Source organism: Hakea prostrata, chromosome 4 (assembly GCF_041222555.1).
Source record: "Hakea prostrata isolate BN-2017 chromosome 4, UWA_Hpros_2, whole genome shotgun sequence".
NCBI lineage: Eukaryota > Viridiplantae > Streptophyta > Magnoliopsida > Proteales > Proteaceae > Hakea > Hakea prostrata.
Window position 1 is genome coordinate 32,742,068 of NC_142603.1, and position 13,749 is coordinate 32,755,816.

General features: G+C 41.9%; 1 protein-coding gene across 1 annotated transcript in view; it reads right to left on the reverse strand.

The window, feature by feature from the left end:
• Positions 1-11,745, reverse strand: part of LOC149018701 (protein OSB2, chloroplastic-like) — a 30,688-nt gene extending 18,943 nt beyond the window's left edge. Inside the window, exons 1-2 of the mRNA XM_089152858.1 lie at positions 11,264-11,745; positions 671-809 (exon numbers count right to left, since the gene is read on the reverse strand). Coding sequence (XP_089008984.1) covers positions 671-809; positions 11,264-11,640 — 516 coding nt within the window. The 5' untranslated portion in view covers positions 11,641-11,745. The remainder of the gene's footprint in view (positions 1-670; positions 810-11,263) is intronic.
• Positions 11,746-13,749: the final 2,004 nt, after the last annotated feature.

Sequence of the window (13,749 nt, forward strand, 5' to 3'; positions counted from 1 at the left end):
CACTGTATAATAAATTATGATTAAAAAAAAAGAAAAAATAATATGCACAAATTACAAAATGTAAAAAAAGCGGTTACTTTAGCATCTAGACGGCAATATGGCGCAAAAGGCGGAAAAACGGTTGTGCCTAAGCAAAAAAGCGGCAAGACATCAGTCCGTTAGTTAAGTGGCAACAATTTAAGCGGTTCAAAAACCGCTTTGCCGCCTAGGCGAACACTTTGATAACCATGGTTGCTGCCCATTCTTGGCACAAGATTGCATTTCTAAAAAGACAGACAATGCACAGCACACGTGATGCCAAATGAACCTCTTACATGGTAAAGCAGAATAATTATCTTCCAAAACCACATTAAATCTACAATGACAGCATCAATATCTTCTACCCAAATTAAATGCAGGAGTCCATGTTGAGATAGTGCATTGTATGCGATTTGTTTAAGGCACCGTTTGGAGTGCAGTTTAAACACACAAAATAATTATATTGCTCAAGCATTCCAAGACATCCAAATCCAAAGCAAGATTGGTGTTTGATCTCTCAATGAAATACAGATGCTCATTCTTGTAGCTACTTATATGTGACCAAGAACAAATCAGCTAATACAAATGAATAATCTAAAGTAACCATAACTACAAAAACTATGATGATCCTTATCGCAAAAATAATAACTACCTGTACATTCGGTTGACCTTTTTCTACAGTAAATGGCGGTGTGTCCGCTATTAGTTGTCCCACTATATGAACAAGATCATTTTCCTTCAGATGGCAAACAGCAACATGCGCCAGATCACCTTCAAAGATTACTGGAATCCTGATTAATTGGGGTGGGGAAGGGAAAATGCAACTGATGCTCAAGCCATATAATTAGGGAATTTAGCAGAATAATCGGGACTAGAAGATTCTCAGAAATTTAATGTTATCAGTGCCTTTAAATTCTTTTTATTGAACATTCTCTTATATATGATATAACACAAAACAAGGACAGAACTAGTAAACTAGAAGCACAAAAGTCACTGATGTGAAACAACACACATTTTAAACTTATTAGTCTATGGATGCTGCTACCCTGCTACTGCAACTAGTCAACTACATCTCTTACCATCTAAACCACCATTTGCTTATGTCCTTGCAGAACCCAAATGAAGTTTCCTGTCTCACAAGGCCACCAGAAAGGAAGACTTTGGGAAGAAGACAAAGCCTAAAAACCCCTCTGAGTAAATAATTAGGATATACTATCAACTTTTTCATTTTTGTTTTTAGTGTTGTTTAATCAACAAAAGGAAAATCAAGAAGAAAAACTGGTGATATAACCAACAATAAAGAATAGAAGGCGACACGCCAACACGTAACCAATAACCTGAACAGAGAGTACCACACACCTAAAGTTAAAATATAGCCCAGTCCACCTTCCCCTACATCCCAAACAGAACACTAAAACAACACCACTCAGCACAATGACAAAACAACTTAAAAAGCCAAGGCTCACAGGAAAGAGTAACATTATCGTACAAGGTTTATAAGTTCTAATGCTTCATAAAACTCCAGTTGCTTCTACAGCTAAACTCCTTGGTCAATTTGAAAGTGTTAGTGCTGCTGCAGTCACACAGTAGAAACAAGACCTATTTAAGACTTACATGGATAAAAATCGTAATTTTGTGCGCTTATATTGCAGATCCAGCACCAACTTTGACTATTTTCCTTTGAAATCAACCTACTGTTGATAGATATGGGTGTTGGGCCTTTGTCCCAAAAGGTTATGCAGCCATGGACTTAGTTTGGACGAAACATGGAACTTTTCCTGCAAGTTCCGACAGCACGTTTTGCCCTTTTTTTATGGGTCCTTCATATGATTTCTTGCCTACTACCTATTTAAACCACAATGAACACAATGTATTTTGCTAAAAAAAACAAATGAAAAGTTATCATTCAAGTATGCTAACACATGAGAGGTTCCAAAAAATACAAACTTTGCAAAATTGAACAACGCACAATCATAGATTATAGTCCTAGAGTAAACATATATTAATCTCATAGCCATACAAGACAATTTAAGCCATCAACAAAGCAAAGATCAAAAAATGAGAAGTTTGGAGGAAACCTTGCAAAAAACTTCCAAAATCCCCAAAGGAGGGAGCAGCAAATGATGTGATGGAAGGCAAAGGAGTGACTGAAATTGGTGAAAAATGTATTCGAAACACAAAACGTCAGCAAAAAACAGTTGGAGGGGGGTGAAACAGTCTCGGCAAAAGCCATGAAATCAAGAGAAACCAGTTGAGACCTATGAAATTTGATACACCACAGGTTTTGTCTTGGTTTTCTAAGGGCCTGTTTGGTTACATGAATCCAAGGATTTGAAATGAAATGGAATTTTAAATCTATGGATTCATGGTTAAAAAAATTAACTGTTTGGTTAGCCTCAAATCTATCGAAGTTCATAGAGTTCCGTCAAGTTACTCCACGTGAATCCACAAATTTCATCCATTTTATACTTAGGGTGGAATCCATGGATTTCACCCAAGAATGGCTTAATTCATGTTTTTAGGCAAAAAAGTGAAATCCAGGGATGCTTTACAACCAAAATAGGTATAAATCTCCGATTCATGAATCTAGGGATTTCAAATCTAGGCGGCAAGGTGGTTTTTGAACCGCCTTATTTATAACCGCTTTGTTGACATGTAGATTTTCGGCCACTTTATCGCCTAGCTGCTACCACTTGGTAGTTTTATGTGCCATATTGCCGCTTAGGTGCTAAAGTAGTAACTTTTTTAACATTCTGTATAACATTTAAAATAAAAATTTAATCTGCAAAGTCATACATGAATTTAATAATTAATCATTTCGAAATCGAGAATCAATGAATAATTAAATGGATAATGATTTGGAAATCAAAATAATGTGATCTATTAATTTATTGTGTTTGGGCAAAAAGTGGTAAAAACTGGCCATATCAGTTCCGATTTGGATTTGAAAATTATTCGTTTATTTTAAAAAAAGGGGTAAAAAACAACTCAATCAAATAACTTCACAAAACCATGCATGAATATCATTGTTATTTCTTTCAGATTTGGGAATGATTAGATGGTGAATTATTCGAATATCATATATGATGCTTGATGAGATGAACTTCTGTTTGTGGTTTTTTTTTTTTTTTTTTTTTTTTGGGATGAATGTGATTCTTGAACGTCTTGTCGGAAAAGTAGTTGTACTGAAAAAATTTGACCTAACCGTTTTGGTCGCTTTATTGCCACTTGGGGACCACTTCATCACCTAATTGCCTAGGTGGTGCCCCAACCGCCTTGTTCGCCTTGTTGTCCTGACAACCTTGCTTGTAAGTGATTGACTTGAGTGAGATGGAACTGTAGAAAGTGGTACTTCCGATGACCTGCTGTTTCCGATGACCTGACCACCTTGTTACTCTGCGTCCTTGGATATCTTCCATGGCTTCCCCTGTTTTTCCCAATGACCCTCCAGCTGATAATCTCTCTCGCCCTCCCTCTCCCCCTAACCCTCCCGCTGACTCTTCCTCCGTTAAACCCTGGAGCTCCCTTTTTTCTCTCCACCATCATCACCCTACCAATTCTGACCTTGACCTCACCTACATTCCTTCCACCTCCAGCGATCCCATCCCTTTAGCTCACTGCCCTTCTGCCTCTACTGCTGTTGGTATCCAGTGATGGACCTCAGCAGTCCTTGGTCAATTCCTTGGTCCCCCTCCCTCCTTTGGTATTCTTAAAACTTCCCTTACTAAACAATGGAAAGCTCAAGGTCTTCTGGATATCCATCTTATTGATTCTGGTGTTTTCCTGTTCAAATTTGCCCTCTCCCGATTGCCGTTCTCGTGCCCTTGAAGGGTCTCCTTGGTTTGTGGGAAAATCCCCTATTCTCCTAAAACCCTGGACCCCTTCTCTTCCCCTCAGCAGGGTCGATTTTGGCTCCCTTCCTCTTTGGATCAACTTACCTGGTCTCCCGCTTGAATTTTGGAACTCCGATTGCCTTAGTAGAATCGGATCTGCCCTTGGAAAGCCCCTTCGCATCGATGCAAAAACGTTGAATATGAATCGCTTTGTCCTATGCGAGACTCTGTGTTGAATTCTCCGCCTCAAAAGATTTGCCTTCTAGTGTAACTATTGCTGATGATCTTGGTCTTAAGTACAATCGGATAATTGCTTACGATGGATACCCTTTCGTTGTGATCTTTGCTCGTCGTTTGGTCATGAATCATCGGGTTGCTCATTCGCTGCTCTCCATCATGCAAAGCAAATAGCCCCTGCCTCTGCTGCTGCTGGTTCAAGTGACCCTCCAAGCTCTTTGCCCTCGGATGACCCAAGATTTTCTGTTGAAGCTCTCCTAAAGATGAAGACAATCGATGCTCTAGAAATAATCTCGGTTCCATCGTCCGCTGCAAACACAACTCCTTTTACTACTGCTGAAAATATTCCGTCCACTTCTGTTGCCGCTGTTGCCGCTGTTGCCGCTGATTGCCCGCTGCGTGCTGCCGGAATTTCTCCTCCGGTAATCAAATCATACCGTAGAAGAAGAAGAAGAAAGAATAAAGCTGCTGCTGCTGCTCCAGATTTTACGGATCCCGACTCGATTCGATCAACCCCTCTGATGTCGACCTCTCAAGAAAGCCTGCAACTTCTGCCAGTAACTCTGCGGATGAAGAAGTTTTCGTTCCTGGGTCTCCTGCTCCTGCCGTCGATGCTGCTGATGCTGCCAGAGCCCCTATAAGGTCAGTAGAGGTACTTGAATCTCTCCCAGTAGCCGCTTTGCCCTTCCCTTTCCCGAATGATGTTAGGTCGACTGTTGCAGACCCTTTAGTTTCTCCAAACCTTCCTCATCACGCTACCTCCATTCCCCTTTTACCGACTCCCTCTCACCTTCAGCTGGGACCCACCATGCTTAGCCACTCCCATCGCCACCGACCCTTATCCCTTAGTCTTCCGCCTCCCTCTCTTGGGCCAAGACCCTTTGTGAAATCTTTTTCTTCCTCTCTTGGGCCTATTAACTCTGGTGGGCCTCGGCCCATCTGTTCCCTATTAGCTAATTAACTTACCCTCTTCCCCACATATCATTAAGCCCACGATGTCCTCAGTGCTTTCTAATCATAAAGATGCAAACCCATTTGGTTCTTTATGCAGTATGGCCCAACCGAAACCCTCTCTTGCAGCCTCTCACCTTCTAAACTCACCTCCCTCTTCTCAGAACCTCTCCCCTTCAACCGAGCCCTCTACTCCAAATTCGACATCCTCCATTGACCCAAATATTTTCAAAACCCCTTCCCCTTGGGATTCCACCTTGTGTGAGACTAATTCTCCTTGCTCGCCCCACTTTTTAGATTCCATTGACCCCAATTTTAGTTGATAGCTCCCCCCCCCCTGTTTATTATTATGTCTGAGTTTATTGTGTGGAATGTTCGTGGTCTTAATGCTGTTGCTAAGCAGAGTGAAATCAAAAAATTCATTTTGGAATCCAAAGCCGCTTTTTGTGCCATCCTTGAGACTCATGTCCAAGCTGAAAATGCCCATCGGATTGCCCAATTCTTGGCCCCGTCATGGTCTTTCCTCTCTAATTACTCTCATTGCTCTAATGGGAGGATTTGGATTCTCTGGGATCCTTCTTCCTTTTCGGTTTCCCTCATTGATTCCTCCCCCCAATTCATGCATCTCTCCATCTCTCCTTCTAATGTTATCTCTTCCTTCTTCCTCACCATTGTCTATGGGTTCAACCGGGCGGATGACCGTGCTCCTCTGTGGGACTCTATTCGTTCCTTGTCCTCCTCCTATGGGAACCTTCCCTGGGGTATTGGAGGTGATTTTAATATTGTTCGGTTTTCCCATGAGAGGGTGGGTGGCCGCCCCCCTAATCCGGTTGCGATAGATGATTTCAATTCTTGTATCGATGACTCTAGTCTCACTGATCTTCGTTGGTCGGGCCATTCTCTCTCTTGGCACAATCGGCGTATTGGTGAACATAGAATTGCATCTAAACTTGATCGCTTTCTTGTTAACCATCACTGGCTCTCATCATTCCCGGACTCCCATGCCTCTTTCCCTCCAGCTTGCCTTTCTGATCACTCTCCATGCCTTGTCCACCTTCTCCCCTTCTCCTCTTTTGGTCCTAAACCTTTCAAATTCTTTGATATGTGGACCTCTAACCAGTCCTTTCTCCCCACTGTAAAGGAAGCCTGGGAGAAGCCTGTCCACTGTCACTCTCTCCCCCTAATAGCTTTTGCCCGTCGCCTGAGGAACACTAAGGAGGCACTCCGTAGATGGAACTCCTCTACTTTCGGAGATATCTCCTCTAGGGTTTCTACTTGCCGTTCTAATCTCCTTAGTACTCAATCCCTTCTCCAGTTGGACCCTCTCAATCCTCTGCTAGCGGAGAATGAGAGGGCTCTCCCCTCTGAATTATCGTCTCTTGCTTCCCTTGAAGAAAGCTTCCTCCGGCAAAAGGCTAGAATTAATTGGCTCCAACTTGGAGACTCTAATTCTGCTTTCTTCCATCGCTCTCTTAAAGCCCGAAATAATTACAACTCCATTCCTGCCCTTCTTTCTAGTAATGGTTCTTGGATCTTTGACCCCTCGGGGATCAAAGCCGAGGTTGTGACTTATTTCTCTAATCTTCTCGCTCCGTCTTCTCTCCCGCTCCGCCCTCCTCTTCCCCCTGGACTTATCAATAAATTTGTTGATCCCCTCTCTCTTCCCTCTCTTTTCTCAATTCCTTCCCATGATGAGATTTCTCTGGCCATCCGTTCCCACAAATCAAACCGTGCCCCAGGCCCTGATGGATTTAGTATGGGATTCTTCTCTTGTGCCTGGGACCTCATTGAGGCCGACCTTATTCGAGCTGTTCGCAGTTTCTTTCTCAATCCCTCTCAGCTCTCTTCCATCAACCAAACTTTCCTCTGTCTTATCCCCAAAAAAGCTGGAGCCTCTTCTGTTTCGGATTTTCGCCCCATCTCCCTTTGTAATCTTCTCTACAAATTCATAGCCAAAATCCTAGCGAATAGGCTCAAGAAGATCATGCCAACCCTGGTTAGTCCCAACCAATCGGCTTTTATCTCTGGTCGAAGTATCGCGGATAATATTCTCCTTTGTGCCGAGGTTGTTAGGGGTTTCGAAAGATCCTCTCATTCCCCTGCGGCCCTCCTCAAAATTGACCTCCACAAAGCGTTTGATTCGATCCGCTGGGACTTTATCAGTGATGTTCTCTCCACTATGGGATTCCCTCCTTCCTTCATCCATTGGATTGAGGTCTGTATCTCTACTCCAAGATTCTCTGTTTTAACCAATGGCTCGCCGGCAGGATTCTTTCCCTCTCGGGTTGGAATTCGGCAAGGTTGCCCCCTTTCTCCTTTCCTTTTCTCTTTGGCTCTAGAGGTGCTCTCCCGTATTCTCCAAGCCAAGACCGATCAACTTCTAATTTCTCCCATCCCAAAGTGTAAAGCTATCAATCTCACTCATCTTGCTTTTGCTGATGATCTCATGATCTTCGCTAAAGCTGATCACTCTTCCATATCTTCCATCATCTCCGCTCTCTCCTTCTTTGAATCGATCTCCGGCCTCAAGGTCAACCTCAATAAATCTTCCCTCTTCCTTTCAGGTGTGACTGAGCCTCTGCGGTCAAATCTCCTTAATCTTTCGGGGTTTAAGGCTGGCTCCTTCCCTGTGACTTACCTTGGTCTCCCTCTTATCCCGGGTAGGCTCTCCCGCCATCATTGCTTGCCCATGTTGGATCATATCCGTAAATGCCTCCAACTCGGAAAAGCCGACTACTCTCGTTTGCCGGTAGGGTGGAACTCATTCGATCCGTGCTCCAATCTTCCTACCTTTATTGGTGTGGCATTTTCCCGATCCCCAAAGCCATCTCGTCTGCAATGGAATCTCTCTTCTGTGCTTTCCTATGGAAAGGCCAGGAATCTGTGCGTTTCCTTCGCCCCATCAGCTGGGCCAACATTTGTAGACCCAAATCTGAAGGGGGTCTTGGAATCCGTAGAATCCAAGATGTCAATTCTGCTGCGATGCTCAAACTCATTTGGAAAATTGTCACAAACCATGACTCTATCTGGGTTAAATGGGTTCAATCTTATCTTCTCAAATCGACTCTTTCGGACTGTCCCTATTCCTCCAAATCCTTCCTGGTCATGGAGGAAATTGCTTCTCCTCAGACCTCATGCTCTCCCTGCCATCACCATCCAAATCTCCTCTGGTTCCTCTACTTCTTTCTGGCTTGATCCTTGGCATCCGATGGGTATCCTTCTCAATCTCTTTTCTCCCCGTACGGTATATGAGACTCGCATTCCCAAAAATACCCGCCTCTCACATTTTATCTCTAGTGGTTCCTGGGTCCTTCCCCCTCACCATTGTCTCACGCAAGTTTGGAACTCTCTCCCCCCTATCCTTTCCTTTCCCCATGATAGAGTTATTTGGATCCCCTCTTCTTCCAAAATATTCACCACTCAGACCGCTTGGAATTTGTTTCGTTCTCCCTCCCCTCCCCCTCTTTGGCCCCCATTGGTTTGGTTCAAAGGTCATATCCCTCGCCACTCTCTTACCCTTTGGAGAGCCCTAAACACTGCCTTACCAACCCCGGTCATTCCTTGCTACCCGCCACATCCCCGTGAACCTAAATTGCATTCTTTGCTGGAATAGCCCTGAGGACATCGAACACTTGTTTTTCTCTTGCCCTTTCTCCAGTGCTCTTTGGAGAAAAGCCCTTAACTTCATTTGGCCCCGCTATCGTCGATCATTTGGGTTCATTAGGGACTGGTCTTGGGTTTTGAGTAACTTCTCAGGTACCTCTATTTGTGACCGAATAGGCAGGCTTGTTTTTGGGGCCTCAGTCCACCATCTGTGGTGGGAGCGAAACCTTCGGCGCTGGACTTCTAAATCCCGATCCATTGATGCTATTTGGAATGCTATTTATTTTGATGTATCCTCTAAAATTTCTGCTTTTCCCTCCCCCCCGGTTGTTGACTCCCCAAGGAACTGACTCATTGTTGTTGCCTGGGGCCTCAACTCCCAAATCCATCCTTCCCCTTGATCCTTTTCCTGAGGATCTTTCTTTGTATTTGTCTTGTCTTTAATTGATTAATTATTCATCCAAAAAAAAAAAAAGAATCAAGGCTTGACTTCACTTGGGTTTTATTGTTCTTCAATCTAGACTCTCCAAATTGAAAAGACACCTACTGTAGCGGCAATACTCATAGGGTGACTCGAATAAGAAATCTTTATTGTTAATCTGAATGGTGCCTTTCCCATCAAAGTCGAGGGGCTTATTTATGCAACAGACTGGAGTCCTAATACTAATAGGACTCCCTTGATGAAAATAAAACTAACTTAACCTAGGCTAGGAAAGTAGCTAGTAACTAGGCCTTTACAACTTAAATCCTAGTGCATATGAAAGATCCTTTGCATAGCCATTCTAACTCCTACGTTTTCAGATGAACAACAACAATAAGCCTTGTCCCAACTAAATGGGGTCGGCTACATGGATTCTTGCCCTCCAATCAGTTCTGTTTGAGGCCATGCTAGATACAAGGCCTAAGCTATACATATCCTTTCTCACCACTTCTCCTAAAGTTATCTTAGGTCTACCCCTAGCTCTTCTAATTCCTTCAATATGGATTATATCACTTCTCCGAACAGGAGCATTTATAGGTCTCTGTTGAACGTGGTTGTGCCACCTCAAACAACTTTCTCTAAGCTTATCACTTATGGGAGCAACTCCCAGACCAACTCTAATATGATCATTTCTTATCTTATCCATCCTAGTTTTGCCACTCATCCATCTTAGCATCCTCATTTCTGCTACACTGAGTTTATCTATATGATTCTTTTTAACAGCCCAACACTCTGCACCGTACATCATAGCTGGTCAAACAACGGTCCTATAAAATTTTCCTTTAAGCTTTAATGGAATACGTCGATCACATAAGACCCCGGACGCACCTCTCCACTTCATCCACCCTATTTTAATTCTTTGGGAAACCTCATCCTCTAAATCACCTCTTTTACTTATGATTGAACCTAGGTACCTAAAACAATCACTCTGAGGAATCTCTTTATCGTCAAGTATCACCACCTCATCATCTGCCCGATCATGACTAAAGTTACAAACTAGATATTTTGTCTTCGATCTACTAAGTTTAAAGCCTTTTGATTCCAAAGCTACTCTCCATGATTCTAATTTGGTATTAATCCCCACTTGAGTCTCATCAATCAACACAATATCATCCGCAAAAAGCATACACCAGGGGACCTCATCTTGAATGTCTTTGGTTAATTCATCCATTACCAGTGTTAAAACAAAAATTTGAATTGATCTGAAACCCTTTGAAGAGAAACAGTATTTCTAAACTACTCTTCTGTCCTGCTTAAACTAATTTCCTGACAGCTCTTTTAGTGCAAGTTTAATTTACATAAAAACATATAACCAAATAGATTGTGATCTCAGCTTCTACTCTAATATATTACATTCAACTTCAAAACTTGATAGAGAGTTCAATTTCCTCCATGCACTTGCCATCAATAAGATAAAACCATGATCCTCTCACTAACTTCACATGCTCTTGTTAGATCAGTAATACTACCATCAACTCCTGAAGGAGATCACTACTCTAGAACCAGTTCCACATCTATGATATTTCAGAATTATTTATGGCTACTTCCTATCATATTTCTGTCTGCATTTTTAATTAAATTTGAGAAAACTTCAAATTCCCCAACTGCACTCAATGCAAGAAGAACTCAAACTCTCAAACCAGTTCACTTCAAGGGGAACCCACCCTCTAACTAAAGGGAAATATCAACAACTCAAGCATTCAATACATGGTTTCGTAACAAACTAAAGGAAGCAACCCACCCTAAGCAACACTACACATATGAACTTAACACTTTCCATAAGCTCTTTTATTGTTTTTTTTTTTTTTTTTTTTTTGGGGGGGGAACGCATTCCATAAACATGCATGCATAGAATCGGCAATACATAGAGGTGCAAGTTTCACAACCTGTGCACTGCACACCAACTGTTTATAAGCTACATGCACATCTACTAAACTGATTTAGGATTCAATGTATCCAAAAAAAAAACCAATGAACGAAACTCTGAACACATTGAATCTTATACGATGAAGTCAATTGCAATTCCAGAATCAACAAACAGATTATACGATGAAGTCAATTGCAATTCCAGAATCAACAAACAGAAACATCTTGATACAAGGTTCAATCTAATATAAAATGGAACAAGAATTTAACACACCACATAGCAGGAATATCCGCCGTTTTTTCCTGAGTGATGATAGTTCCAGCCCAGGACTTCCCATCAGCAGACGACTCGAACTGAACTGGCATATGTATGGAACCAATGAGACTGACAGAATTGGCAACCTTCACCTGAAATGGAATTTCACTCGGTCTCGGCCAATCGGTAATCTTTTTCTTGGTAAACTTAGCGTCAGCAGGAATTCCTAAATTCTCTGTTTCTGAAACCGAGGGCTCAGTTTTTGTGTGTCCCTGTTCCGCTGATGAATTCGTTGAGTAGAGTGAAGATTGAAGAGTGAAGATGGGAGGCAGAAGCCATTTCTCCGTTACAGGTGATGAAACAGCTGCTAATAGTGATTTACAAAGTTTATTCATGGTGGAACAGAAAACGAATGGTCAGAGAACGAAAGCAGAGTAGACCCAAAAAAGGGGAGAGGGAAATGGGTTGCCGGAGAGTTCTCAGAACTTGAAAATTCTTTTTTTTTTTTTTTTTTTTTTTTTTTTCACTTGTGGGCAAACGGAGGAATCTCACAACCGGGAAGTGCGGGAAAGAATTTTACAATTCAACCCTGAGGTCCATAATTTTGTTTTCCTGGGGTGAAATAGTCCATTTTTACATATTGAGGATGGTTCTTTTTTTGTGTAGAGAGAATATGCTGTCAAAACAAGACCAAAAAAGAAAACAAAAAGATACTACACTGGCTTAGACAGTAGATCAGCCCTAAAAAACTCCTTCAAGTCCAAAGAAGGGTCCTGAATAATCAGCGAATTACTATCCAACGGAAGGACCATTCTCGAGCACCAATCAGCAGCTTTATTTCCTTCCCTACCCACATGGATATATCAAACATGTCCATGCGAGTGGTAGCTTTTCAGGATAGCTGAAATTATGTCACCATATTTTCCTTGAAAACTCCCATTTGGCTCCAAAAGAGATATAGCTTGCAATGAATCTAATTCCATTTGGACTGGCTGCGCCCCTAGATTAAGTGACATGTGAAGCCCTTCTTTTATCGCCATCAAATCTGCCTCTAGCACATCACTACAAATAACCTTCTTGGAGAAGCCTCCTCTGAAATTGCCATCCTGATATCTTATTACTCCTCCCAATTGAGCAAAATTGTTCTTACTATATAAGGAAGCATCTGTATTACATTTGAACCATCCCTCCCGTGGTCTACACCAACTTTCTTTTTTAGCTTCGAAGATTGAAATCTCAACGAAGCTTGGCATGACAACTGTGCTTCTTTTACGGTGTTAAAGAAATCTTCAATAACCACCCGTCCATTTCCTAGCCTAACAAAATCAGACTCATGATGGTCTTTATTTCTCCAAAACCAAAGAAATTAGAAAACACAAACAAATTTCTTTGACCAATCCAATGCCCATCTGGATGCATCACCACAAGTGTTAAGAACATATCATTGTTTCATGCAGCAACCAAAGAAACAGTCCCTGTTTAGAGGGGCCACAAGCTGAAGCCAAATACCTTGGTGAAAGAACAGTCTCTAAATATATGTAAATTATCTTCAATTTCAGTTTGGTAAAAGTCACAACGATCCTCGTCGTGTAAGTGCAGATATTTCATACAAGCCTTGGTTAACAGTCTGTCTCGACTTGCTAACCAGAAAAAAGAGCAAAATCTTGAAGGCAGCTAGAGTTTCCAGCACTTTTCCTAGAATGTTGAACTATAAATGTCACATCCAACCCAGCCGGGTCCGGTCATACCTGAATACCCGTGGGGGTGATACACCGCAAGACCTAGGTTTTGTGACAATTCCATACAACACATGATATAACAAAATTAAAAAGGACAAGAATAATCAAATTCAAGTATTAAAATCTAAAATCCAAAATATCGATTACAATCATCCAAGGTTTAGAATGCAAAGTCATAAACGCCAGAGTTTAAAAGAAAAGTCCATAGTTTGTTCGTAGCGGAAGCCTCTAAAGAAGATCTAATGGAAATTGACTCCATAAGAACAATCCAGACAGGAGCATGACGCATTATGTGCATCCACCTCTTTCCCCATCACGCTCTCATGGAAATCTCCCATTGAAGGATCCTCCATAGGAGTGGGGTCCTCATAACCTGTAGAGAAGTCTAAAATATACACAAATAAAGGAGTGAGTTCATAGAACTCAGTGACGTTAACTAGCATCCATGTCATGCATTCATCCATCATTTCCACATCATAAATATAAGATAAGCATGTGATTAACAATATAGCCAAAATTATGTATGATTATGATATGATGTTCCTAACTCTATCATGTAGTCTCTATGGTAGACACGCTTTAAGTATAAACACCAATCTCCTTTGGGCAGTCTCAGTGTAATATCCAGCCCTATTCTAACCTTGACCCTGACCCGGATCCACTGTTGTATTCAGGTCCGAAGACCCGAAACGGTGGAAGAAGAGATTTATGGACCATTCTGATTGATGATCATGATTCGGAGACCGAGCCCATGGACATTGACAA